The sequence below is a fragment of the Astatotilapia calliptera genome, chromosome 23 (genome assembly GCF_964374335.1).
Source record: "Astatotilapia calliptera chromosome 23, fAstCal68.1, whole genome shotgun sequence".
Classification (NCBI taxonomy): domain Eukaryota; kingdom Metazoa; phylum Chordata; class Actinopteri; order Cichliformes; family Cichlidae; genus Astatotilapia; species Astatotilapia calliptera.
Genome location: NC_137443.1, coordinates 29,413,912 through 29,441,685, shown reverse-complemented (window position 1 = coordinate 29,441,685; position 27,774 = coordinate 29,413,912). Strand labels below are relative to the sequence as shown.

The window sequence follows — 27,774 nt, the reverse complement described above, 5'->3', positions numbered from 1 at the left end:
AGTTCAAAGATTTTCAGTAAATCTGTGATCATGGTTTAAAATTTTCTGGCATGGTTTAGCGGATTCAGACTTTCTAGACAAGTTGGTTCACATAATAGTTTAAAATGTACTCATCTGTGCAATAACTGATATTTTAAACATTCAGTATTGATTTCATGTTAAAGCTGCTTTCCTGTTGATATTAACTGAAGGGTTAATTTAGCAGTTGTTTCAGATGACGATGATGTTTGGTCTTGTTGGTCTTTTATCACTTCTTTTCCATGAAGCATAGTTACTCTTGTTCTTTTTGCTCTTGTATTATTGTATTGCCAGTTACCTTCCTCACATTCTGAGTGTGAGGAAGGTAATTATTTTTGCCATAAATTAAAAATATTATAAGGTGATTTGACCACATAAATTGTGAAGAGAAATGTCATATTGGGACCATAAAGTATAATTTTACTGTAATATTTTATCTTTTCTTCCTTAAAGGTTATCTATTGTGGTAATTCCCATCTCCATATTTTTATTGTTGGAATCTTAAATTGGGCCTTGGTGACCTTCAATTCACATTTTTCAGAAATGAGCCGTTTTAACCCTTTAAAGCCGGTCAGAGCAGCACGAGCCGTTTTGCGTAACTATTTTTAAATACCTGTAGAACCGGAACCACGTAAGCTAGCGCAATAATTTTTTTTGCATATGAAACCAGAGGAGTTGTACTTACATCTTATGCTATCAGCTTGTCCTCGGTCACGGTTTCCTTCCACATATATCTTTGCAAAAACTCCATAAAAAGCACTTGCAGCAACAAAAACACAATATTCCAGAAACACGCTTTGCCGATCCGATCAGCTGTTTGTAACACTTCCTACGTCCATCAGCGCGAACTATCGCATGTCCTCCATTTCCTGCCCAAAACCGGAAGTGATGTCATTTTGCGGAAATGTAGTTTTTTACTATCAGGGCCTTATGAGCCTATACTGGTGTTTTTAAAAGTTATGTTTGACTTTATGACTTTCTGTGTCTTTTCTGGGATGCTTAGGACTCATATTGCACTGCTGGAAATAGTTTATTTTGATGCATATGCTGCTTTTTTTGCAAATTTGCATTATAATATTTATTTTCGTTTTTCCTGCAGTATATAAAAATTGGTGTATTTCAAAAATAAAACTATGAAGACACTCAAAATAAATTTCCTGTGGTGGGAAACTATTTTGTGAAAATTTTTTGTATTTACAGTTTTGAGGGATAAGCCTCTTAAATTTCTCTAAATAGAAATATATGTTAAAAAAACAAAAACGATTTTACATTTTTTTTGTACTTTATTGCACTTTTTTGCAATTTATATAATTACTATGCACTTAATGCAGACATATTATTAAAATTTGGGATATAATGGTTGTATTGATGTATATCAACTTGAAATGCTTCCAAAATTGGCCCTACAGCATGTAAAAATATAATATAAGCTCTGGCGGGCTTGGTTCTATGGTAGGTCTTAAAGGGTTAAGACCCTTCCTTCTCCCTTTTGGCCAGCTTTGTTCTGATTGGTTGCACCTTTTAAACAGAAGGTTGGTGGGTGTTACTTCTGTGCTCACAGGCAAATATGTGTGCCTGTGCTGACCATATTAGTCCCATCCCCTTTTTAGTGATACCACACAGATATCCAAGAGTAGAAAAGTGTATAGCAAAGTCTGAACCTTTGGCTCACAGAGTGGACTACATACAACTTGCAAATACATACCTTTAGCTGCATTTAGTGACATCATTACTACCTTGGTTCAGTTTGCCTATTAGCAGAAATACTCAAAATGTTCTGGTTAGATTTGCATGAAGAGTTTTAACAGAGGTGAGTCTTAGCCTAGCTCAAAGTAGAGCCGACCAATAAAGACTGATACTGACACCGACACCAATAGTTAGTGAAAAGTCTGATATTTTGGCAGAATTTTTTTTTTTAAGTTTCCTTTCAGGCACACACAACATATTTCCCTAACATTTGTTATTTATTTTTTATTTTTGCCTGACTCTGTTCAGGGGCCTGTTCTTCGTACCTCGCTAAGTAAGTTAGCTGGATTAGATTGTTGACGATTTTGCGTGATCCTGGATCGTTCGGTTCCCCGAAGCTCATCCGGGACTTGCTGTCGTAGCAACAGAGCCGTAAGCGTAAACCTGCTCGGGAGCAGGCTTACTTTATGTAAACAGGATTAGATCGCGGCCACGCAGGTATGTCCGCTTCATTTATACGAAAGCAACAGCGATATTCCACCACTGTTTCACCATAAATAAATAACATCAATGTAACTAAAGATAATGCAGCACTTGATCCTTTTATTGATGTCACACAGATACATACAGGTCATTTCCTAAAAAAGGGAAATGTACTATTAACATTCTATTACATGTATGTGATTATTACAGATGTAATTCATATTTCAGAGTAGTAATTGTAAATTACTTCGTGTAATCAAGATGAGAGACCACGGCTATAAAAGCGAAGGTGGATTTGGGAAGCCTGTCGCAGCCATGTCCTGTCCGTATACGCGAGCCACCCATTGCGGAAGGTGCAAGATTGATAAGGAGAGTCCTCAGAATTCAGCGTATATTGCGGGATAGACAGGATCCTTTAGCTCAGCGCGACAGTGTGCTCATTGAGAGATATCGATATTCCCGTGAGGGTATTATTCACTTAACCAACTTGTTGACGAGGGGGTGCAGGACCACCACCTGTCTTTTTTTCCTCTGCCCTTTTCTTGGTTGCTGTTATGAACAAACTAACAGAGTATTACAGGCCAGTATTACCTTGCCAAGAGACGAAAAGCAATCTAAGAGATAAATATTACCATTCTGTAGAATACTCCTGTATTCCACTTTTACTTGTTCCCATGTTCTTGTGGGTCCTGTTGTGGCTCTAATGTGAAAGGGGATATAATATAACATATTATAATATAATATAATGCCATATGATATTGGACAATATAGTGTCATATGATAGATCTACCCTACCGCCTACTGGTGTTGGCCAGAGGGGCCGATGGCGCGATATGGCAGCCTGGCTACAACCGTAGCTGCCTCCACCAGTGTGTGAATGTAGGAGTGAATGAATAGTGGTATCGTAAAGCGCTTTGGGTGTCTTGGAAAGCGCTATATAAATCCAATCCATTATTATTATTATTATTAAATTACCTACGAGTTTGATTTGTCAGCAACTTTCTGCCAGCCCTCTCTCCTTGCTTTTGCAGCCTTTGCAGTGTTCTCTTGCGTTTTAATTAAACTCTGAAACTCCTGAAATCCCTCACTCATGAGTTCTTGCTCTGCTGCCGGAAAATACCGAGCACGCTCCTTCGACATTTTCGCCGACCAATCAGCGGGTTGCCGATCAATGTTTCTACTATCGATGCGTAGCCCCTTTTACGACACCCAGTGATGTCACATTCCTGCGTCCAGCTGTACTAATCGTCAACAGCAGGTGTGTTCGGGGAACCGGATTAGCGAGCTCACGGTTAGCGCGATGGTTTGGTCTTGGATGTGTCATTTGATCTTGGATGTAGTAAGCGACGTACGAAGAACAGGGCCCTGATCAGCTAGTTTTTGTGTTTGTGGTGTTCCAAACATGTCGGTAAGTTGTAGAGTGCCCTCTGGTGAGCAAGCATGCAGTATCTTTATTTAGCTTTTTTCATTGGCCTCTGTAAATGCTGGTACCGACATATATTCAGATCCACTATTTTTTTAATTTCATGTGTTTGCTTCCACGCCCTGTCTGACACATTGTGAAAAAAATCTTTCCATTTCCCTCTGTGCCCTTTTATTTCATCATTTCATTCAAAAACTTTGAAAAGACTGAAGATAAGCTTCTTTTTGCTTCTTTCCCCCCCAAGCTTGCACTCAACAGTATGTCCATTGCATGCATGGTTTACTGACAGGCCTCAGAGCAGATCTGGACGCTGTCCAGAGGTGCACGTGCATGGCAGACAGCAGAGATCGCATGTCTCCTCTCTCCTCAACAGCTAGACTAATTCTGCCCCCCCTCGGGATTTTACCAACTTGACCACTTTTGCATTAGAGTCAGTAGGCATTTAGTTTGTGCTCCAATTTCTTCTAAAAATAAAAACTTGTTTCCATCGTGACTCCATGTACAAGTGCTCGATTTCCATTCCCTGATTGCTCCTTATCTACATCTTATGGTGTTTGATACACCCCCCCCCCCCCCCCCCCCACACACACACACACACACACAGACATAGGGCATTTAACTTATTATTTACCATTGTTTGTTAGGCCCTTGCTGATTTATTGGCTCAACAGCAGTTTTGCTGAGAATAACACGATGCTCTGCTTTTTATCTGACTCATGCAATTTTCTTGATGCCCACACACTCACAAACTCTCACTCATACACACACACAGCTGAGTGTTAAGTGAGGCTTACATTCAAATGCTGAAAATGTTACATGCTCTTTGAGCAAGAGCACACAACTTGTGTAGTGTTAAAGCATTTTACACACTGTATTGTGAGATTATTTTAATTTTTTGTTTATTTAACAATCACCATTTCTCTCCCCTACAGGTGGAAAACCGACCTAAATACTATGGCAGAGAGTAAGTTGGCTTTCTCTGTAGTAGTAGATTGTGTTAAGCACTTTGTGTCATTACATTATAAACAATGAGGATTATTTTCAATTGGTATGTGGATTTTTCTTCATTAGATTCTTCAGTTTATCAAATAAGCTTACATTTAGCTATTTTTGCATCCAGGTTCCATGGGATGATCTCAAGAGAAGAGGCTGACCAGTTACTGAGTCAGGCAGAGGGCAGCTACCTCATCAGAGAGAGTCAGAGGCAGCCAGGCACTTACACACTGGCTCTAAGGTATGCTAGTTTGGGGAGACAGAACAAACATGAGCTTATTGGCAACACTAGATTTTTCAAAAAAACCGAGAAGAGCATTCTGGAGTAAGAGCATTGTCTTTAAGTGATGACGGGATGGATCCTGCTACTGGGCCCAAACTACTATGCGTTTAATAAGGCTGTTGTGTTTTTAACATGTTTTAATGCTTTGCATCTTGTTTTATTTAATCTACAAGCACCTAAAACAGTCAGTGATCACTGTCAGCCTCTTTCGGTTTTTATTACCGCTAATTTTAAAGCTCAGTTTTTAAAACCTTATGATGTAACTACAGCCCAGGCAATGCAGCAGTATATTAATGACTAACCTTGTATTATGGATGGATTTTCTCACTCGTTCTCCTGACTGAAGTTTGGTCCTTTTACAACATCCTGCCATGCAATTGCATTTGTCCCTAACCATCGGGAACCCTCACATTAACTTCTATTGAGTGGAAAAAAGTTAGCGTTTGTCCTCCAGCTTCACTGTTTATATTATGCTAACATAGGTGTGTCGGTAGCGATTACGTAGCACATCATTAGCTAACACATACCAGCTATCCCAATTTCAGTAACCCTGCAAAAGTCACTGCTGTTTAGTTTTCTGTCTCCATTTATGTTGGAAGTGATAGCAGAGCTGTAAGTTTTACCTTTTCTCTCAGTCAGAACATGCTATATTATATTTAGATGGAAACTAGCAAGCTAACTCCCTGGTAACTTCTAACTCCGTTAAGTCACACTGATCATTTTATTACAGATGAAAGAATTTAGACAGTTTTCAACTCTCAGTGATGGTGCAGTGAGCGCTTGACTTTGGGACCTGCAGCGTAGTTTGGGCCCAGACATAGCTAATGACATCAGACTTAAATACTGGATGGAATGGGAGCATGAAGGGAAAACCTTCAAATCAAGGACAAACAGTATCCCACATTCTTGATTTTTAGTTCACAAACACTTGTTGTAATGACTAACTACTCCTGACATTTTGGAGATGTTAGCTCTTTATACAGTAAAGTTACAGTGGGATACAAATAATATCAGGCTGATCCTGCCATGATTTGTTCCCCCGGTTCAAATCACAGACAAACAGGATCCCACAGCTGTTTATGTGTTTAAACCCATTTTGCACAGAGAGGCATTTTTTGAAAAATGTACTGATAGCAATGTTGAATATTATTACACAGTAAAAAAAAAAAAAAAACTACAGGTAAAATAATCACACCGTGACGCCTCTGCCTTTCTAAATGGAGGGACAGTAACTGTGTGTGTATATGTAAGCGTGTAAATAATCAGATTAACAGTATTTTGTTTCTATCTGCCATTCTGCAATTCATCTCATGTAAACAATAACGTGGCGCACAGCGCGACGTGAAAAACATTTTTCTTGTAAAGCAAAGGGGGGGCTAGCAAAAAGAGTTTGGGAACTACTGCACTAATATATAATATATATTAGTGCTGTCAAACAAGTAAAATGTTTAATCTAATTCGCCACAGGGTTACTGTGGATTCATTTTGATTAATCATGATTAAATATCATTCATTTTTATTCAATATTAATCACATTTCATTTTGCATGATAAAAACAGACCCCAGAAAAATGGGAAAATATATGCACTTAACATGTTTATTGAACATCTTAAACATTCATGTTAACAAAAAACTCTGTAAACATTTATCCACTCTCTCTGTCACTCTTGGAGAGGCACTTCAAGTCCTTGAAACGAGGAACCAAAGCTATGTAAAGCGCTTGTTCTCAACGATATTAATAGGTCTGCAGTTTGTTGCAATCCACTTGGCAATTGTGTCAGTCAGTATTTCTGAGGTAGACTTACTCAGTCCCCGATGCTCCGTGAGTGGTTTGTCGCAAGCTGGGTGACGCGTTAGCCAAGGTCCTAGCAGCATCCCCAACTAACGTATGCTTCGTGTCAATGTGATATTTTAAGCTGGAAGTGCTTCGGTGAAAAGAAAATTCCTTCTTGCACAATGTGCAGAATACTTTATGTCGGTCGACTGTTCCGTCTTGTTATTTTTTTTAATACTCAAATTTCCTGTTGAGAGGATTGGATAATAGAAGAGAATGGATGGATGGAGTATAAATTGAACCATAAAGGAGATATTTTATGGTTTATGGTTTAATTTTATGGACTGCATGTGAGCACAGTTCTGTTGGTTGAAAAAAAAAACCTCTCTGTACGCAGATATGCAAAGGGACACAATTGCAGTGCGATACATAAATCATAGCTCTAGTACCAACCAGAATCTCTACATGATCAAATTTACTGAAAGGAAAAGCTGTAACCTCAAAACTTCCATCATTTGACTGCCTTAGCTCTGTGTTTATATAAAGTTTAGCTACTAGCTATTAGCCATCTGCAGTTCTACAATATTTATAGCTATCAGATATCCATGATAGAACTAGAGTATTATGATCAAATATTTACATTTTGATATATGTTGTGACAGTGTTTTCAAGGCCTTTCCCCCTTATCGGCCCTATTCCCATCTCAAAGCATAGTGTAAACTATATTGATACAGTATCCAGTGCCAGAGTGAGAAGAAATACAGACACAGAATATGATATTAACTACCAAGGCTACACCTTTCTGTCTGTACAAGCACACATTTGTGTGACAGTGCATGCTGCTTTTTAAAGCTTGTCTAATTGTGTTCAGGTGCTGTAAGGTGTGAGGATTTATCTCTGCAGTCAACCTTTAAACAGCTCAGAGGAGCTCAACTTTACGTGCACATGTTTCCTCACAGCAAGGCTTGTGAAAGAGTGAGAGTAAGCCTCTTAACAGTAAGGCTTGTTTCTTGTTTTCTGTCAGTTTACCCGGCTGCCCACACTTCGCTGTTAGTTTTACTTGACTGTGAGCTATCATTTTCTCAGAGTAGGTGTCACACTTTTAAATGGGTGCATGGCTTAATTTGAATTTAGTTTTGGGTCAGTTCGGTCTATTCATAGCTGTGTCATTTTTTTTTTTCCACCTGCGCAACTGTTCTCAGTCATTTACTGTCCCTCCTTACCCCTGTGGTTATAATTACCTTCCATAAATACCCTTTCATAAACTTGAGTCCCAGTCTGAGTGGTAGAAAAAAGAAAGGTTGGATTTTGGGTTAATGATTTAACAGTGCTGCTTTAATCTCATTGTGATCCGCTGAGGAAGAAATAACAGCGCACGTGTGGTGGCCCAGTTCAAAGTCTGTGTGTCGATTAGAGTTTGTGCCACTCTTTTCTGGCTCCGTGTTAGCGGAAAGCAAAGCTACAGGATTTTAAATTGGAGAGAGTAACGACATGTTTTGCAGATAACCTCAGTTTTTGACCCTCGACTTACAAAGACTGGCAGATACAAGGTTATTGCTATTTTATAGGCCCTCTCTTATCAAAATTTGTCAAGGTTTGAGTCAGACCCTGAGGATGCATTAATTGAAAAAAAATTCAAGGAAAAGATTTAACATAAATTTTGACTTTCAAAATACCGAATAACAAAATTTGCTCATTTCTTTTATCTGCAGGTTTGGGAACCAGACAAGAAACTTCCGTCTCTACCATGACGGGAAACACTTTGTTGGGGAAAAAAGGTTTGAGTCCATCCATGACCTCGTCACAGATGGCCTCATCACACTCTATATCGAGACAAAGGTGCGTTTTTGCATTGATCTGTCCTTCCTCCTGCTTTCCTTATTTATAGCAGTCCTGTTCAGCAGAGAGACACAAAAGCCTGTGATGCCTCAGTATGAATTATGGATGGGTATTTGTCAGAATGGCAACATTTCTCAAAAAAGTTTTACTGTCTTTGACAGGTGTAAATCCATCAGTTTGAGACATATTTAATCACTTTCATGATCATGTGAACACTTAAATTCCTTAAAAAGTCACAAAGACAGAAGGAAAATTGAAATGCCTTGATGCATGCTCAGTCATCCTGGTAAAGAAATCCCAGAAAGCTGACTCTGTTCATCTGGATGTATTGTGAGTGGGAAAAATGCGTCATTATTCATTCAACTGTCTTATTCAGTCTCAACTGAACAACCTTGACCAACCCAACCTTATAAATGGTATATTTGCATAATGACCCAAATTAGCAACTAGTAAACACTGACTAACAATGGGCCGTCAGATCAGTTTTATGATCATTGATACATTGATATGCAGATTGTAATGACGATCACATTGACAGTTAAATCAAACAACCTCTAGCTAAGCAGATGGCACAGTCCAGAAGAGCTGTCTCATTCGGCCACGAGTCTCCAGTCTGTTTCCAACTAGAGACCAGTGGCCAGTCTTTCAGTGATGAAGTTGTACACATCCTGGACAGGGAGAAACGTTAGTCACACCTACTCTGAATCAAGGAGGGGGCCTATAAGTATATCTTTCATCATTTTAAAATGCTGTGATTGCAGCCATTCCCCAACTCTCTGTGAATGGAACTCATGGTCATTGATCAGTGATCATGAGAATTTGCATATCAACGATCATGAAACTGATCTGATGAGCCATTGTTAGTTAGTAGCGCTAGTTTCAGTCATTGCGCAAATGTACTTTTTATAGGGTTGAGGAAACCTGCAGTCAGCATGAAGGAATCACTTAGAGAGAAAATTCTACGTCCAGATGAGCAGAATTCAAATCTCTTTCAGAAGACAGAAGTCCCATTATTTATTATTTGCTTATTTCAACTATAAAAAAAGTGTCTCAGGACACAAAACATGGATAATGAAGAACATTATTAGTTATAGTTGTGGGCCAGCTAAAGAAAAATTAACAGTAAAAATGTAAGGTTTTAGGGGACACAGAAACACTGAACTTCCCATAGACTACCTAAACATAAGTTGGAAGAAGTCTATAAATCTAAAAACGGGGCCAAATCTATAGGTAAGAGGCAAGATTTTATTCCCTGGAAGCCAAAAAAATTCTCTGCTGCCTTCAGAGATACAAAGACAAGGCAACAGTTTCCCAGATTGAATTTACAGGGATTTAATTCTCTTCTCAGGCAGCAGAGTACATCGCTAAGATGACCATAAACCCTATCTACGAGCATGTGGGATACACCACTCTGAACCAGGAGCCCACCCTGAAAAAACACCTCCCTCACAGCCAGGAGGAACCTGACGGACCGACTCCAGCCAAAGATGACCACAACACAGAGGAAAGGGTGAGGACAATCAGTGATCTAGATATCGTATATCCTATGAGCGTGATGTCATTTATCTGCTGTAAGATGCACCAAGTTTGACTTCGTAATTATTGTTCAGACTTGTCCAAAACCTTTGAATAGATCATTCAGAGGATCTATACTTTAGAGCTTTAGAGGGTGAATAATAAGAATGATAAACCTTAATCTGTAATCACAATGAATACAAGTCAATATTTTCTGGGCTTATCACTTCCTACAAGAAATGTCGAAATGTGGGTTTTTAAGAAGGATCTTGTGTAGACACTCTGGAAGATGCTTCTTAAAAACATGTTCCTGGCAACTGACCTGAAGGCCTTGGCGGGGGATTGAATAAGAAATGTTGGCTGAAGTTTACAGTCACTGAGATGAGTCCTAGTTTTTTTTCATTTTAATCAGAGGAGTGGCAAAGGATGAGGACATTGGAGTCTACACTGTGAAGTCCAGACATGTGGGATAATTAAAAATGGAAAAAAAAGAAATGTATATATTTTGGTTATTTGCTGGCTTAGTAGCATAATGTATACATTACTGTATGTACCCTATCTCCTCGTTAACGGGTCGTCCAATCTGAACTAAACTTTTCACAAGCATGGTCATACATGCAGTGATTATCATTTATTCACCAAAATTTGTATTTGTGACAGAATTTCGTTTCACTCACCTCTAAATACTGAATTAAGACTTTTGAAAAGTATCACAGACTTTGGTTTCAGATAACACGACTTAATTAATTACTGTTAATTACACTAAAGCGCTGCATTAATGTAAATCTGTTACTTTAGGCTGGTCCAAGCAATGCAACAATCCTCTAGTACATGGATGTCAAACATAGGGCACAGTGGGCAAATTCGGCCCTGCAAAAGAATTCAATCTGACCTGCCTGACAGCTTTGGAAAATGTGAAGGAAAGCATAAATTTTGGGTGTGTAAATGTATTTTAATAAGTTGTACAGGTTTTTCCTGTTGATAAAGACCTTTTCAGATGTCTGTATGAATCCCATCACCTCTTTATCAGGTTCGGCCAATGTGCAGTGTTAGGTTCTCCATTTGTGTCCGTTTCAAGTTGCATGTTCAGCGTACGTCACCTGAACGCAAGATAATGGTCGCCAAAATTTGTATCTGCAACAGAATTTTGTTCAAGACTTTGAAAAAGTGCAGCAGACCATTGATAGGGCGTGTTTTTCCTAGCTATTTAACCATTTTTGGTAACAGTGTATACAACATGGTAATAAAAAGTTCTACATTTCTGTTTCAGTTTAACAAGTGATAGTTTAGTTCATACTGGATTTATACTGTGAGCAGTATGAGGTATTATGTAATTTCTTAAAGTCTCTGAACCTTACCTGTGTTACTAGAGGTTATAACATTCATAATGCCTAATGTGAGCGTATATACCACCAAAACGTATAAATGATAAACACATATATCTAAAAAGATTAGGTCTTTAAATGTTAAGAGACCACGTAGAGAATTCAAATGAGCAGAGGAAAGTTGGTGTAAATGCAGCAGCAGGATAGAAGGATGAGAGTTGAGGAACATGGAGAAAGAAGGTGAAGAAAAAGAAGAAGGAGGCGGAGGATGGATGCAGAGGAGAGATGGCCTCCAGCCAAGGGCTCTGCAGTAAAATTACATAACAGCGGTTTGCCTGCAGAAACCTGCTATGTCCCAAAAGCTACGAAGTATACAGGAATCAAGTTTGTTGTCGGCTCATTAATTTTCGTTCAGATGTGAATTAATTAGTGTTAAAGCAGGAACTGAGGGGAAACTTTTTTCCTGTCGGTCGAGGTTTTTTTCTCTTTCTTTTTTTTTCTTTCTTTTTTTTTTTAAATAGGAAGATGCGAGGTTTCTTGGTCATCTTGCTAATGACTGAGCAACTTCTAATGCAAATTTCAGTTCTGCAACTGTGAGTTTGTGCTGATGAGTGCATGCAGCTGCATTCAGGCTTATACTACAAAACCCCCAAGACCCCTGCATACACACACAAACACATACACACAATAATATAATCCAGTTTCCACACACACACACAAACACCCACAGTGCAGTATGTTTATCTGCTAAACCACTGCTCAGCATCATGAGGCCTTATGTGACCTGCAGTGCATGACCACCTGCACTGCACCTCATACATCACTGTGTGTGTGTGTGTGTGTGTGTGTGTGTGTGTGTGTGTGTGTGTGTGTGTGATGGGGGTAGTCCTGTGTACGTGTGTGCCTTCATAATTGGGTGGATTTGCAGACAAAGCAGTACGCCAGTGACATTGAGACCAGAGGCAGCTCACTGTGGGAACAACAAACACGAGAAGGAAATTCGTATTTTTTTTCATGCAGCTAATCACCTTTAGTTACGGGGGTTAAACTCTGTTTTACTGTGCCTTTGAGGGCGATTCAGACGTGCGTTTTTAAACATTAATTGTTAAAGCCTTGTTATCAGATTGAAATCACTGGACGGTGAGGTGAAATGTGGCGGAAAAATAAGATTGCACTTTTTGGTCTACCTGAGAAAATGATAGAAAAACTCAGTAATATCCGGTGACTTTTAGCTCTGCAGATTTTATCTACAGCTGTTATGGTTCTTCCTTTTCTGTCTTTTTTTTTTTTTTGCCCTTTTTGCATCTGACTGTGATCAAAGTGCTCTTTTGTGCGCCAACCTGCACCCCGCTGCATTCAGCACAGTGACAACAGTCATTAAATATCCATGATCAGTCATACATATTCACTGTGTTGTGTGTATAAGCTGAGAATTAATGAAGTTGGATGTGCGGCAGCTTGTTTTAATTGGATTTGTGATGAAAAAATCCACACGTTTCTTTGGTTATATCTATCTGTGGGACCATAGAAAACACACAGCTTGTAAATCTTACATATTCTTTGCCCAAAAACAAGTCGAAAAAGAGAAAACATCCCCCTTCCCAGAGGCAGTACTTGACAAGGGACGTCTTCTAAAGTGCACTTAAGTCCAGACTAAACTGCTCTTATATAATGTTCCTTATGTGGCATGAGACAATGGATGCAACCCAAGAGCAACACGAGGACACAAGGTTTGTGTTTATCTGTTACCGCCGGGTGTATAAGGCAGATACAGCAGCTCCTAGTTGTCATAAATACTGGAAGCTTTTAGTGGAAAAGCATCCAGCTGCTGCAGGTGGAATGACAAAGGAAAACGGGGGGAAACAAAGAGGAAGAAAAAAATGTGAAGGAATGAATGAAACAACATATTGTTTCTCAGCTCGTTCTCCCTCCTTTTCGCCGTCTCTCCTGGGACCATCGAGGTGGCAGAATTGGTGACGAACAACAAGAAAATGCAGCATCCTGATTGGCTCCTTCCCCTCTCATTGTGACCTGTTAAATTCATCCATTGCTGCACCGTAGCTCAGCTTACTCCCCCCACCTTCCTCCTCCTCTTCTGGCTCTCTCCGCCTCCCTCCCTCCCAAGCGCTGTTTCTGCCTGGTGTAGAGGATGGGGAAAGCGGATTAACACACACACACACACACACATATATACAGAGCCATGTGGGTTGACGCGTTCACCTACACGAGAGCGAGACACAGGAATTCTGTCGCATCAGGATTTCACAAACACCTTCCAAGGAGTGGAGATTTATTGAGTTTTATTCACTGAAGTTTTCAGGACAGATTTCTTGTTGCCTGCCTGGCTTTTTCTGTTTGTTTGTTTTCTGTTTGTTTTTTGTTTTTTAATGAACTGGAATTGCACCATTTAACCCCATCAGTATGCTGCGCTAATCTGATTGGTTGATCTTTGTGGTTCTAAGACAGCAGGATTGGTCCCATGCTGGCTCCTCGGTTTGGGTTGTTGTTGTCAGATGGAGCTGTGAGATGATTTAGTATAGTTGTTTTGCTATTTTTTTTTTTTACTTTATTAATTATTCTGGGATTTTTTTTTCTTATGTTATTTATTTATTTTATTTTAAAGCAGCCTTTAAGAATAATTAAATTTTTCAGCAGGCTGTTTGGTTTATTGTTTTAATCAGTGGGATTTGAACTTTGTTTTCTTTTATATTATTTTTTCTTTTTCTCTGTTGATCCCACAATGCCGAGCCAAGAGTCGTATGTTGTTAGGAGGGGTAAAAAGAAGTCACGCAGGCGAGGCGAGAAGGAAATAAGTCAGAAGGGCTCTTTGTTTACTGCCGCGCTCGCCTTGAATGCCAGTGCTGGTTCAATTCCCTCCTTGCCACTCTCCGCGGGCTCCTCGGACCCCAGTGCTGCAGCCAACCGGGCAACAGCCCCCTCCAAACCCACCTCCCCTGCTTCCACTTTCTGGCATCCAATCCGATCTTTTGCCCTTTCACAGCTCACATCACTGGTGCGGCGGGCCACCCTGAGGGAGAGCGACTTGGCGCCCAAGTACGAGAAGGTCCACAACTTCAAGGTGAGACACTCCTTTGCTCCCCAAATCCTATTCATGTGTGTGAGTGTGCTGCCAGAATCGCTGATTCAGCTCGTGGGGACTTATTCAAATTCACCATAGAAGGCTTAGAGTGTTAAGAAACACACACAAACGCACACAGACACACACAATCTTCATGTTTTCAGCCTTTGTTTACTTTTAGATTCCCGTATAATGATTTTGTGTATTATTAGTGAGAGGCACAACAGAGCCACAGTGTCCCGAGCTCAAGAGAAATGTGGACAGACACACACACAGACACACAAAGAGTACTGCGATGTGATGGAGGTTATTAGCATTTCATTATACAGAGCCAATTTGTGCAATAAATGAGCAGATTAAAACTCTGCTCTCACTATAAATTGTCTCTGAGCACCCTTTCAGCACTCCTGTTGTGTCTCCATCAGTCTTTTGTCCGTCTCTAATAAAGGTTACTGCTGGTATTCAGGTATTACTTGACCCAATCTGGATCATATGAATAATTTTCCCACCCTTTTCTCTCAAATATACAATTATTGGCTATTTTGACTGATGTGTTTCACTCTTTTTATTTTTTTCTCTGACCCAATCTGCTGCTGTTTAATAATTATTGTGGCAAATATAACGTTTAAACACATCGAGTTTGTCTTTTTTTATGCCTATTTAACCAGGTTCATACATTCAGGGGTCCCCACTGGTGTGAGTACTGTGCCAACTTCATGTGGGGTCTCATTGCTCAGGGAGTGAAATGTGCAGGTAAGTCACAAACAAACAAGCACATTCCTTCTCGCCATAAAGTAATTTTTCTCTTCCAATCATGATTCAGTTTCCAATTCTTTCACTCGTACTTTCTGTCTTAAAGCATGACTCGAAAGTAGGAGAGCAGGCTAAAGTTAATCACTTTCACTGTTGTTGACTCATCTGCGCCGTTTCATGGATTTTAAAATGTTAAAAGACTGGCTTGGGTGCCAAAGAACAAGCTGTCAGTGTGATCACTACTGCATGTGTGGGTGATTGAACTGGGCTTCTGCAACGCCTACATTTAAAAGCAACTTTCATCATGCAGTCTAACAATGACTCTTAAGGATCATCACAAGTAAAATAAAAAATAAAAAAACAGAGATGTCTAAAAATGGACATAAAGTGACATAAAACAAAATTCTGGGTTTCTTTGTCAGATTGTGGGTTGAACGTCCATAAGCAGTGCTCCAAAGTCGTACCCAACGACTGCCAGCCAGACCTTCGGCACGTCAAGAAGGTGTACAGCTGTGACCTGACAACGCTGGTCAAGGCCCACAACACCAAGAGGCCCATGGTGGTCGACATGTGTATACAGGAAATTGAGGCCAGAGGTGAGAGAAAGAGAGCGTGTATGTGTGACTCAGAGATTATATAACAGAAAAAGGCTTTTAAGTATTGTTTGCAGCAAGGTTAAGAGAAGTAGGGGGAGGAAAGGAGAACACCCACGAGGCTGGCGTTCATACGCAAGATGCGATTGCCTTTGTGTGTGTCAGCCCACCCACTCAATGCTAAAAAGATGTATGCAGGCAGCTTCATCTGTGAATGTAGGTGTGTGCGTGTGTGGAGAGTGACAGTTTTCCCTTCAAGACAGCTGCCGCAGACAGCATTTTATTGATGACTTGAGTGAAACTAATACGTGAAATCAATAAAGACTTGAAAAGATTGAACTTGACTGGAGCGAGAGAGACAGTTGAAGTCTTCACCCCACGCTTTATTTCTTTCTTCTGCCTTCACATATGTTGTGTTTGTGTGTGTTTAATAATCATTTTTGCATCCATTTCAGTTGTATTTGCTAATAGCAGGAAAGAAACATAAATTTTATCATTTCTTTAAGACATAAATAGAAAACATTCTCATCTGAGAGGCTGTACACTGAATTTTTTTTAGTTGGTTATGCAGAATTTAAGCTTATCGAGGTCATCAAATTAATATTGGTATGATTTAAACCTTCCAGGTCTTCAGTCAGAAGGTTTATACAGAATATCAGGCTTCAGCGAGCTGATTGAAGACGTTAAACTGGCCTTTGATAGAGGTAAGTGTCGCCCCCCAATGTTCCATAAGCAGGTTCTTTTGCCAAATCAATTAAATGTCATGCGCACGATTGTTCCTCCACAGACGGAGAGAAAGCAGACATATCCTCAAATGCTTACGAGGACATCAACATCATCACCGGAGCCCTCAAACTGTACTTCAGAGAGCTGCCCATACCCCTCATCACGTATGATGCCTACCCACGCTTCATAGAAGCTGCAAGTAGGTCTTAACGTTCAGGCTTTTAACCACAATTTACCTTAAAACTCAAAGATGACTTGTTCAGGGTTATAGGGAAATAAGCAACAAAAGGAGTCCTAGACAACCCTCTCTTTTGTAGGTCACCAAGAGGCAACTCTCAGTCTGGATCCTCTTTAAATTTTAATTGAATACCCCTGGTTAACATCAGTTAAAATTGTATGGTTACATTTTTAAACGATGTTAGCCAAATGAAGGCGGTTTAGACACGCCAGTATTCACTCTCATGAGACTTCTAAGCTTCCTATTGGAGAAATTTAGGTTTCTGAAATAACTGTAAAAATTTAAACAGATTCAATAAAACCTTAGTTAGAACTCCTGAAAACAGACTGTTAAATAGAAGATGGACGTAGCCACCATTGGTTGTTAAAGTTTATGGAACTATGTCATCTTGGTTTTTGGGGAGGTGATAATGTGGTATGGTTGGTTTGCTTATACTTTACCCAAAGAGTATCTATTACCCTCCTTAACAGAAGTCTATGTCTGTTCGGGCTGTTTCTTGAACAGAAATTATTTTAAAGGTACCTAAATTAAACCACACTTGTATGATGCTGGCTAAAAATATTCTCATCACAGACCTGATATTTATTATTTAATATTTTTATTTTAAAGGCCAAAATCTCTACATAGTGGGCCCCAAAATTAAAACAAAATTGTAAATTACACATACTTAAAACCATAGCTTGCTTTATTTTTTTTATTTTAGATCAAATGTGGTAAATTACCATAGAATTTCATTAAAATAATACTTAAAACTTGTGACAAAGGTCATAAACTCATTAGGAAAATATTGTTAAATCAAATGAGACTTGAGGTCTTTTGTTTTTTGTTTTTTATTTCTGAAAGACATCTATTCAAAATATTGACCTGGAGGCTAAACCTATCATTTGTATAGATGCACTATCTCAATATTTTCGTGTGTGTGTGTTGTAGAAATAACAGACCCAGAGAAACGACTGGAGGCCCTCCATGAGGCCTTGAAGCTGCTGCCACCAGCTCACTGCGAGACGCTGCGATACCTCATGGGTCACCTCAAGAGGTCAGACACACACACGAGCAGTTGTTTTACTTTGTTACATACTTATTTCTTTGGTATCTCCATTATTATTTGACTGTTGTTTTTACATATTATATAAATTGGTCTCTTTCTTCATTCAGAGTGACACAATACGAGAAGGAGAATCTCATGACTAGCGAGAATTTAGGCATCGTCTTCGGCCCAACACTTATGAGGGCGCCCGAGCTGGACGCCATGACGGCACTCAACGATATCCGATATCAGAGACTTGTGGTGGAAAGTCTCATTACCAATGAAGATGTGTTGTTCTGAAGTGCAAGAGGAGATAAAAAGAGAGACTGGGGATGACACTTGAATGCTTTTAAAGATAAAAAGGTGGCTTCTAATGAGAAAATGAAGGAGAAACATGCAAGATACTTGTGTCTCGCTAGAGAGGATTCAAAAAATATACTACCTGCTTTTGTGATGGTTGGATAAATCGAGAAATGAAGGAAGTGTCTGTCTTCATGAAAGCAATTTAACAAAATCTATCTTGAGACACAGCAACTTTGAGTGAAGAAGTGGATGGAAGGACCCAGCATTTCCCTAAAGTTTAATGAAAATAGGAGCAAAACATCAAGTCAACGAGCTCTACTTTGTCTCTATGAGTTGGTATTAAAAACACCCTGTATCAGCGAGAGAATTAACAATGTGTGGTAGAAACACTGCACCATCTATCTTTAAGTTCTTGTCATTTCTTCCTACAAGGATGCCTTGACATTTTGGATTGTGGAAAAACATAACTGTATTGAAAATGTTAGCTTGGTTAGTGTTTATCATTGAAAGTCCTGGTAAGTTTTCGTTGTTTTCTTAGTGTCAGTGTGTCCCGTTTGATCCTCTTGAAGAGAAGAAGCAGCAGCACTGGCTTCCTAACAGTAGACAGCCGGATGAATGAATGAATGACTGGAAAAAGTGTATTGCTCACGTTTGGCGCATACTCATTCCTCCAAATGGAACTAAAGTGATTTGGACCTATGGCCTTTCTTTTTTCCTTCCTCTTCTTTTGCTCTGCTTTTGCTTCATAGCTCTCCCTTTTGCCCCGTCGCTGAATTATAACCACACAACAACCTCAAACCGCCTTCTTCTTCTTCTTCTTCTTCTTTTTTTTTCTTTTTTTGTGGTGTGATGATGTGTAATTGCGCCCGGCGATGAAGCGGGCGGAGCTGCAAATTAACAATCCTTCAATTCTCTCACTTCTCCACTTGCCACGTGTTGAAAACCTGATAGGAAATGACACTTAAAATTCAGTGAGAGTCTATTTAAAGGAAGCGTTTTTCCAGTTCCTGAAACAGCATCTTTCCAAGTGAAAATTTTGCTTCTGACACAACTTACAAACATAGAGCAAGAAGTATTGTGCCAGACCATCTGTCAGACATGAACACACAGTATTTACCAGTAATTGTCAGGCAGCTTTAGCCGTCATACTTTGCTGTAGTGGCAGATGCCGAGGGGAGGGACACCCTCGTTTGACTTGAAACGCAAATACGTGAGGCCAGTACTGTTTTTTGTTTTGGTTTGTCATTTGTATAAAGCGGTGCTGTAATTAAGCAGTGTTTTGTTATGAAGGAGATTTTTGCAATGAAAATACTAATTGAAATTCATCATCACTCGCCCGACTGCAATTCAACAAAATGAAGCACACTGATAATTTCAAGGCCCATTCTGTTATTGGCCTGAGTGGGATAATTGGGCAAGTTTTAATATCAAGTCGAATCCCAATTGCTTTGCATCGGTGCTTTGCCTCTCCTTCTGTAAACATGTTTGGAAGTCATGTATCTGTCACTTGTGTTGATGCCACTTAATCTAACTGTGAAACTGGAGGAAGTGATGATAATTTCAAGCCCAAAGGCCAGTCTGTATTTCATATCTTAACGTCTGCCTTCTGCAGTGAAGATGAGATTTGTCCCTGACTAGAGCAGGTGACAGATTACAGAGGTTTTTGAGTTTGCTGTAATGTTTTGATGCCGTAAAAGCAGTGTCCATGATAGAAATCATCTGTCCATGCTTTTTTATTTGTTGTTAAACTAGTGCCATTTGAAAGGGTGGAGGTGTAAAATGAAGGCTTTCTGCATGTACCCCCACCTGCTACTACTCACCTTTACTCATTCCTCCCCCCATTTTTGTCGGGGGGTTCACTGAGTAGTGAAGACCCACCCGGCTTGAAGACCTTTTTGGCTTTTTTTTGGTTTGGTTTCTTTTTTTGTAAAGCAAGGACAGTTGCTGGGTGTAAATCAAATTGATGTAACATAAAAATAGCATCAGCATTTTTCTAATGGATTATGTTTTCATGTTATCTGTTTTCTTTATTTACATTGTCTAACCATAGACTAACTCTTATCAGACTAACCTGATGAAAACTTGTGACCCTTCAGTGATCTGTGACAGCTGCTTTTTTAGCATCATGATTAAAATGTGTTGGGGTTTTTTGGTTTTGTTTTGGGGTTTTTTTTATTGTCATTGCTGTAAAGTATTTTCTATATGGTTTATGCATGGTGAAGTTAAATTATTAAATATGACTTTAAGTTGGTCGTCTGAATTTTGGGTTTTAATTCATTTGAGTATGGATGTGTCCAAGAAGACCTGCTGAAGTTCAAACTGAGCACCATAATGGGGAAGAAAGGTGATTTAAGGCCAAATTGGTCCGAGTGTTTCACAAACTGCTCATCTACTGTGATCTTCCCACACAACCGGTGGTTTGAAAAAGAGAAAATATCCAGGGATTAGCAGTTCTCTGGGTGATGACAGATGGTAGCGGTCATAGGGGAATAGCTAGACTGTTTTGAGCTGATAGAAAGAAAATAGTCAAGTATTCATTTGATTTAATGGGGGCATTGCAGTTTAACATGGTAATGATACAGAGTATGAAACTGCTGCACAGAGATTTTAAAGTTGTTTTTTTTTTCATTTTCAATCCTTATCCATAGTTGGGCTAATAAACTACTAATTGTAGTATAATTAATTAAATCAAGTGCAGCTCTGACTTACTTTTGACAAACCTTTGACAACAACGGTTGTTTGTAATAATGTAATAATTGTTATACCACATTCTGTAACAATGCTGTTGAATTAATGTAACAGATCCCTTTATACAGTATTTCTGATGACTTTTTGAATTTCCCTGGAACGTAACCAGTTTGCTGTATCTGTGTTATGAGCAGTGACAAGACCTGGAAACAAAACCTCCCTCTTAAGTTCAATATTTCTTTTAGTATAATTTTAATTTTCAAAAACCAATAAATGTTTATTAACATTTTTTAACACTGAGACAATATTGTATACTGTGGCTAAACAACATTTTTAAGACTTCCAAAATGCCTAAACTATTTTAAAGCATTTTCTTTTTAAATTTTGCTCCATAATTTTCTAAATTAAATAATACATGGTAGTTTTAGACATCAGTGTTTTAAAAAAAGATAAATGAATCAATAAAAAATAAATAGTAAAAAAGTGAAATAACTAAGTTTGTAAGATAAAATAATGGACTTTGATACGGTAGTTACTTCTGTTTTTAAGCGCTATGCAGCAAAACTTCATGTTCGGGCACGCCTTGTACTTTTTCACACCACGTGCTCATGACTTGGCTCGAGCGTCCTCCATTTGCTGCTCGAACTGGTCGTGATGCGGGTTTTTACTCGGACACACCATAGCAAGACTACCACTATATAACCACATGAATTTAGGTTGCCTAGAGAAGCATAAAAACTAGTTATTTCTATTTATATTGTTAAAGCAAACCTCAGTGGAAATAGAGTCTGGAGAGGAGTTTACTAGCGGGTGACTGCACGGACTTCGGACATGTGCGTCGAGGAAAAAAAGCGCAGACGATGTTAACTACATGACACAAGGTGAGGCACTGTAGGGCTAGAATGAGGACGCTTGTATTGTTTTTTGTGAATTTCCTCTGTTAAGTTTAAAATAACGTGTTTTTGTGCAGATATTGTTAGCTTGAGGTGGTGACTAGCGAACAACTAGCCACTAATACTAGCCTACCTACTACCTGCTCATTAGCATCAGCATGACGCCTAAATTACAGTTACTTGGTTATTAACACCAGTGCAAATTTGCTTCTTTTTAAGCTGCTGGATATGACTGTTTTAATAAACATATGTGAAAGGGTTTTGTTTGGTGTGCTAGCTGTCAGCAGGTTTAACATTTTTTAAGTTTGAAGGTAGTTGCCAACTTCTTAACCGTCACTGTGGCGTGCCAGAAGCACAGTGCACAGTCAGCTGGGTAAATATGCACTGCATGTTCATATTTTTATAATAAAAATGCACTAAAATGTTGGTATGCAGTTTATGCATAATGCTTTTATGAAGTAAGAAGGTTCTACTTCACCCCTTTGGAAAATAAAAAGAACTACATGTGCCAATGCAATACAATATAATGCAATACAGTACAACTTTATTTATATAGCACATTTAAAAACCAGAAAGTGCTTCACAGTAATGCCAGGTGTGCTCTATTCTAATTTTGAAAATGTTAATGTTTTATAAAGGATTTTTGTTTGTTTATTTATTTTTATAAGGCAACATTTTATAATTGGCAACACTTGTTGCCAATTGATCTTCACGAAATTCCAGTATCCAATTTTACCTATTTATGACAGTGCCATAGTAGCTTTAGCTCCGCTGTGTGTAAAAAACCTTCTTGTTAACTGTAGTGGCAAGCCTCGTTGGCGCAGTAGGCAGCGCGTCAGTCTCATAATCTGAAGGTCGTGAGTTCGAGCCTCACACGGGGCAGAATATTTTGTTTACATCCATATGAACAGAATCGACTTTATGGCACTTTGAGTACATTTTAGAGATATGTTTTATAGATAAATGAATTTCACAGCTACTGTGTCTTGTAGTTTAAAAATTTTAGTTTGCTTGGATTGGATATCAGTTTTAGTATTAGTCTTCCTATCATCTAAAACTATGCTAAAGCGTAAGTGTGAATTTTGAAACACTAGGGGTTGAGGTTAAAGCTGTAAGCCCGGCTAGCTCAGTCGGTAGAGCATGAGACTCTTAATCTCAGGGTCGTGGGTTCGAGCCCCACGTTGGGCGTAAATCTTTTCCTCATTTGCCCCTCTTCCTGTTTGTCTTCTTTTGTAATTTTGATGTCCAGTGTTTGGACGCTAGAAAGTTTACATGTCATTTTCAGTGGGAAACCACTGAAAGACATGAGAGACATTGTTGATGTATGCATGTTAATTCAGCAATTCGATAAGGGGCATCTGTGAGCATTGGTGGTTCAGTGGTAGAATTCTCGCCTGCCACGCGGGAGGCCCGGGTTCGATTCCCGGCCAATGCAACAGTCTTTTTAATTTTTTTTTAGTCGATAAATTAATTTCTATGTTCCCTATGTTCTTTGGGTACACAGAAGCATTTTCTTTAATTTTTTATGTTGCTTTTATTTTGGCTTAACTGTTAATATTACTGACCCTAATTGTACTTGTTTGTTTGAAGGCATCAATAAAATAAAAGAGACAAAAATACTTATCAGCCTTACATTTTCAAATCCTTAACCTTTCCAATTTGCTTCCCGGTTTTAGATATCGACAATTTCTTGGTAATATGACTTTTGTGGGTCCATTGGTGTGTTGCATCCTAGGCCTCGTTGGCGCAGTAGGCAGCGCGTCAGTCTCATAATCTGAAGGTCGTGAGTTCGAGCCTCACACGGGGCAGGATCTTTTGACACACACATTTCTTGTTTTTGCAAATGGTTATGCATATGCTTATTTTGTTGTATAATCAACTATTACTTCCAGCACCCCCCATGCGTGGCAGGCTGCTAAGACAGCTCTGCTCATTTCTGAGCTTTTGCGTTTAAGTCAACCTAGGATGAGTTGTTTTAATTTTCATATGGTCATTAGAGTGTCCACTCTAATGCAATGTGCTTGAAAAGCTTGGATATGACCGTGAAAAAGGTTTATGAACCCTTCATATAGTATGTTATAAAGGTTTATCTTATTAAGAAAAAAACCCCCAAAAAAAACAAAAACTAAAATACTCCCCGTCGGGGAATCGAACCCCGGTCTCCCGCGTGACAGGCGGGGATACTAACCACTATACTAACGAGGAGATATCTTTGTCAACTGTCTTTACTGTTTAAATACCAGCAATCGGAATAACAGCACTAAAAGTGAGGGATATGTCATTTGTTTCTGCCATTGCCCATGGAAAGCCTTCCCATCTGTTTGATTTCAAGACTCACACGTGACAGGCGATCCTCCCCTATGGATGCGTGCCGGCCCTCTGGAACCACTTCATCCAACTTTCATCACAATTCCTCTTTCTTTTCTCAGGTCAGAATTGTATGGTGGCTGGGAAGTGCAAATCGCAACAAATTAAAAAACCACAACAAATTAAAAACCCGCAACAAATTAAAAAAACCCCCACAACAAATTACAAAAACCCCCACAACAAATTAAAAATCCTTGACGGGAAGGGATTGTCTGAAATACCGGAAGTGACGCAACGATTAGCCTAATGGGGCTTTTGGAGTGTGATGTCACGAGAGGGGGCGTGGCCATGATTTTTGGTTGAGGCGCCATGTTTCTGGCCCAAACAAAGCGCTAGCGAAAGAGGAGCGAAAGTACACGGATAACACTAGCTATGGTTCGTACTTGCTGTGCGGTTGGTTGTAAACTTAGATCGCACGACCGGCAAGGCAATAAGGTTGAAAATGGTTTATCTTTTCATTCTTTCCCCACCTGGAAGCAACATGAGGCAGCTCTTGTATCGTATGTTACCAAAAGAAGGCGTCTAGTCTGGATAGCAGCTGTGAGACGAGCTGATATGCAGTTCTCTTCCATCTCCAAATATCTGTTGGTGTGCTCCAGACATTTTCATTCCGGTAAGTTATAGATATGTTCATATCACTCTTTATCCGGTCTTTAAGTCTGACGTCACTAGCCATGTCTGGGCTCAAACGCTGCTGCAGGTCCATAAATCACTGAGAGTTGAAAAACTATCTAAAGTCTTTCATCTGTAATAAAATGATCAGCGTTCTGCTCTACCATGTGTAACAATTGAGTTTATCATCCAGGCAACCATGAAAACGAAACGGAATTTATGACATTTAACAGAGTTAGAAATTAGCAGGAAGTTAGCTCGCTAGCTTCCATCTAAATGAGGGATTTTGGAAACAAATTCAAACGTACAGCTCTGCTATCGCTTCCAACATAAATGAAGACAGAAAACTAAACAGCAGTGACGTTTGTAGGGTACTGTGAGTAAAATGCATTTGATTTTCTCTTGAACATTCAAATTAGTGCAATTATAAATTCATTCATGAGGGGCAAATTACAGTGAGAACATGTGGAGGCTCTGGCGAAGTTCACACTGCACGCGAAAGCGCATCAAATCCGACTTTTATTTTTACCCTATGCGACCCATATCCAATCATGGTATGACAGTGTAAAAACAGCACAATTCCGATATTTTCAAATCCGATCTGGGTCACTTTCGTATGTGGTACTGAATCCGATACATATCTGATGTTTCAGAAAGCAAATTAAAAATCCCTTCCCGTCAAGGATTTTTAATTTGTTGTGGGTTTTTGTAATTTGTTGTGTGCTTTTGTAATTTGTTGTGGGGTTTTTTTTTTATTTGTTGTGTGTTTTTGTAATTTGTTGTGGGGTTTTTAAATTTGTTGTGGGTTTTTGTAATTTGTTGTGGGGTTTTTTAATTTGTTGTGAGTTTTTGTAATTTGTTGTGGGGGTTTTTGTAATTTGTTGTGGGTTTTTTTAATTTATTGTGGGGTTTTGTAATTTGTTGCGGGTTTTTGTAATTTGTTGTGGGTTTTTTAAATTTGTTGCAGGGTTTTAATTTGTTGTGGTTTTTTAATTTGTTGCGATTTGCACTTCCCAGCCACCGTAGAATTGCGGGGCACCACACGTTGGCTCCCAAATGACTCCTACCTGTTATTTCTTCTAGGACACTTTGTCCAGGTAGGGTTAGGAATGTCTTTGCATTGGAAGCGGATGAACAAGGGCTGATAATTGGTTATCAGCAGCTCCCGAGCTGAGTCTCTGGAGGTTGCCTGGAGTTCCTTTGCCAACAGGGTCCATGGAGAGGGATAATTTGAAGTCATTCTTGCCTGACTGTTAAGTTGGAACAAGAAGTCTATGCAAACCAAACTTGGGTTGGACATCGTATCTGCATTAAGTCAAGATGTTGTTGAGAGTAGACTTTGGAGAGTGGCGCGAATTCGACGAGACAATTGGCAGACTTGTAAGGGCTGGTGGCTGAGCGGTAGAACTGTCGCCTGCCACATGTGAATCACGAAATCAGAAGGTAGTGACTTGTAGCCTCACGCAAGCGATGTGCTTTGATGCGCAGTACGTGGCAGAGTTTGTGCATCCATTTTAAGCGTCTGGAGAGGAGAGTTTGGACAGTAGCGCGAATTCAGCGGGACAATTGGCGGACATGCAAGGGTTGTTAGCTCAGCGGTAGAATTGTCGCCTGCCATGCGCAAGTCTCGAAAACTGGCGGTGTTGAGCTCTATCCTCACGGGAGGCATGTTTTGATGCGCAGTTCGGCCACACATTTTTTGGATGTCCTGTCACACCCTTCACCTCCAAGACGGCAGCTCATCCTGGGCTTGAAGAACTGGCAACTCTGCTTCATTTGTTGACGGCTTCAAGGAATGGTCCGTTTTGGGGGGAGATGGTGCCTTGAGGCTCTCTTGATACACAGTACGTGGCAAAGGCAACCCATCCATTGTCTACCGCTTGTCCCTTTCGGGTAAGGCGGAGGTGGGGCAAAACACAGTTTCCCTGACCGGGAATCGAACCCGGGCCGCGGCGGTGAGAGCGCCGAATCCTGACCACTAGACCATCAGGGAGCTGCCACAGAGGTGTCTTGATGAGTGACGCGTGGGTGTATCGGGCTACATTTTCCGCTGCGCCTCGAGAGGAGCGCTTGGGCAATGGCGCGAATTCGTTGAGAAAACTGCCACGTGTGTGAGCATTGGTGGTTCAGTGGTAGAATTCTCGCCTGCCACGCGGGAGACCCGGGTTCGATTCCCGGCCAATGCACGGTTCCTTTATGCGTGGGGTCTTGGGGGGCATTAAGTTTGTTCTCGGTCACGGCCAGACGGCATCAAGATTTGGAACAAGAAGCCTGTGCAAACCAAACTTGGGTTGGACATCGTATCTGCATTAAGTCAAGATGTTGTTGAGAGGAGACTTTGGACAGTGGCGCGAATTCGGCGGGACAATTGGCAGACTTAGAATTGTCGCCTGCCAGCGCCAGTGGGTGACTGAATATATGTTTACAGACATTGCTGGTAAACCCGTGTGTCTTATTAGTGGAGCTAATGTGGCTGTAATTAAGGAATTTAACTTAAGACGGCACTACGAGACAAAAGAAGAATGGTCCGTTTTGGGGGAAGATGGTGTCTTGAGCCTCGCTTGATACACAGTACGTGGCAAAGGCAACCCATCCATTGTCTACCGCTTGTCCCTTTCAGGTAAGCCGGAGCTGGGTCAAAACACCGTTTTTAGGATCTCCTGTGGCACTCTTCACCTCCAAAACCCGTTCAGGGCTTAAATACCTGGGGACTCACCTTTGTTTGTCCAAGCTGAATTTCATTTCTGTGCAGCTTCGAGAAATCGTCCATTTTCAGGTTCCCTGTCAGCCTCGTTGGCGCAGTAGGCAGCGCGTCAGTCTCATAATCTGAAGGTCGTGAGTTCGAGCCTCACACGAGGCAGGTGTTTTGGTACAGAGTTGGTCCATCCATTTTGTACCTCTTCTACCCATTTCGAGGACGCTGGAGCCTTAGAACCACTCCTTTGTAGTGGATTTTCAGCCTCCTCCGATGCGAGATCTAGAACAGGGATCAATCCAAATCATTCTGCCATTGAGCGTGGAAAGCCTTCCCATCTGTTTGATTTCAAGACTCACACGTGGCAGGCGATCCTCCCCTATGGATGTGTGCCGGCCCTCTGAAACCACTTCATCCAACTTTCACCACAATTCCTCTTTCTTTTCTCAGGTCAGAATTGC

General features: G+C 40.1%; 1 protein-coding gene and 4 non-coding genes across 8 annotated transcripts in view; 3 read left to right on the top strand and 2 right to left on the bottom strand.

Moving 5' to 3' along the window:
• The window catches only part of LOC113016384 (N-chimaerin), a 28,612-nt gene extending 10,409 nt beyond the window's left edge, over nucleotides 1-18,203 (top strand). For all 4 annotated transcript variants that reach the window (XM_026159184.2, XM_026159186.2, XM_026159185.2 and 1 more), the window contains exons 5-15: nucleotides 4,543-4,574; nucleotides 4,731-4,844; nucleotides 8,373-8,499; nucleotides 9,848-10,009; nucleotides 14,341-14,418; nucleotides 15,087-15,171; nucleotides 15,594-15,767; nucleotides 16,391-16,468; nucleotides 16,552-16,689; nucleotides 17,659-17,764; nucleotides 17,884-18,203. In XM_026159184.2, the coding sequence (XP_026014969.1) occupies nucleotides 4,543-4,574; nucleotides 4,731-4,844; nucleotides 8,373-8,499; nucleotides 9,848-10,009; nucleotides 14,341-14,418; nucleotides 15,087-15,171; nucleotides 15,594-15,767; nucleotides 16,391-16,468; nucleotides 16,552-16,689; nucleotides 17,659-17,764; nucleotides 17,884-18,055 (1,266 nt within the window). In that variant the 3' untranslated portion in view covers nucleotides 18,056-18,203. The remainder of the gene's footprint in view (nucleotides 1-4,542; nucleotides 4,575-4,730; nucleotides 4,845-8,372; nucleotides 8,500-9,847; nucleotides 10,010-14,340; nucleotides 14,419-15,086; nucleotides 15,172-15,593; nucleotides 15,768-16,390; nucleotides 16,469-16,551; nucleotides 16,690-17,658; nucleotides 17,765-17,883) is intronic.
• Nucleotides 18,204-22,754: 4,551 nt separating this feature from the next.
• Nucleotides 22,755-22,827, top strand: trnak-cuu (transfer RNA lysine (anticodon CUU)). Its single transcript has one exon. It is a non-coding gene; the product is annotated as a tRNA-Lys (tRNA).
• A 176-nt stretch (nucleotides 22,828-23,003) lies between these two features.
• Nucleotides 23,004-23,074, top strand: trnag-gcc (transfer RNA glycine (anticodon GCC)). The gene has a single exon. It is a non-coding gene; the product is annotated as a tRNA-Gly (tRNA).
• A 698-nt stretch (nucleotides 23,075-23,772) lies between these two features.
• Nucleotides 23,773-23,844, bottom strand: trnad-guc (transfer RNA aspartic acid (anticodon GUC)). The gene has a single exon. It is a non-coding gene; the product is annotated as a tRNA-Asp (tRNA).
• Nucleotides 23,845-26,539: 2,695 nt separating this feature from the next.
• On the bottom strand, nucleotides 26,540-26,611 carry trnae-cuc (transfer RNA glutamic acid (anticodon CUC)). The gene has a single exon. It is a non-coding gene; the product is annotated as a tRNA-Glu (tRNA).
• Between the last annotated feature and the right edge of the window lie 1,163 nt (nucleotides 26,612-27,774).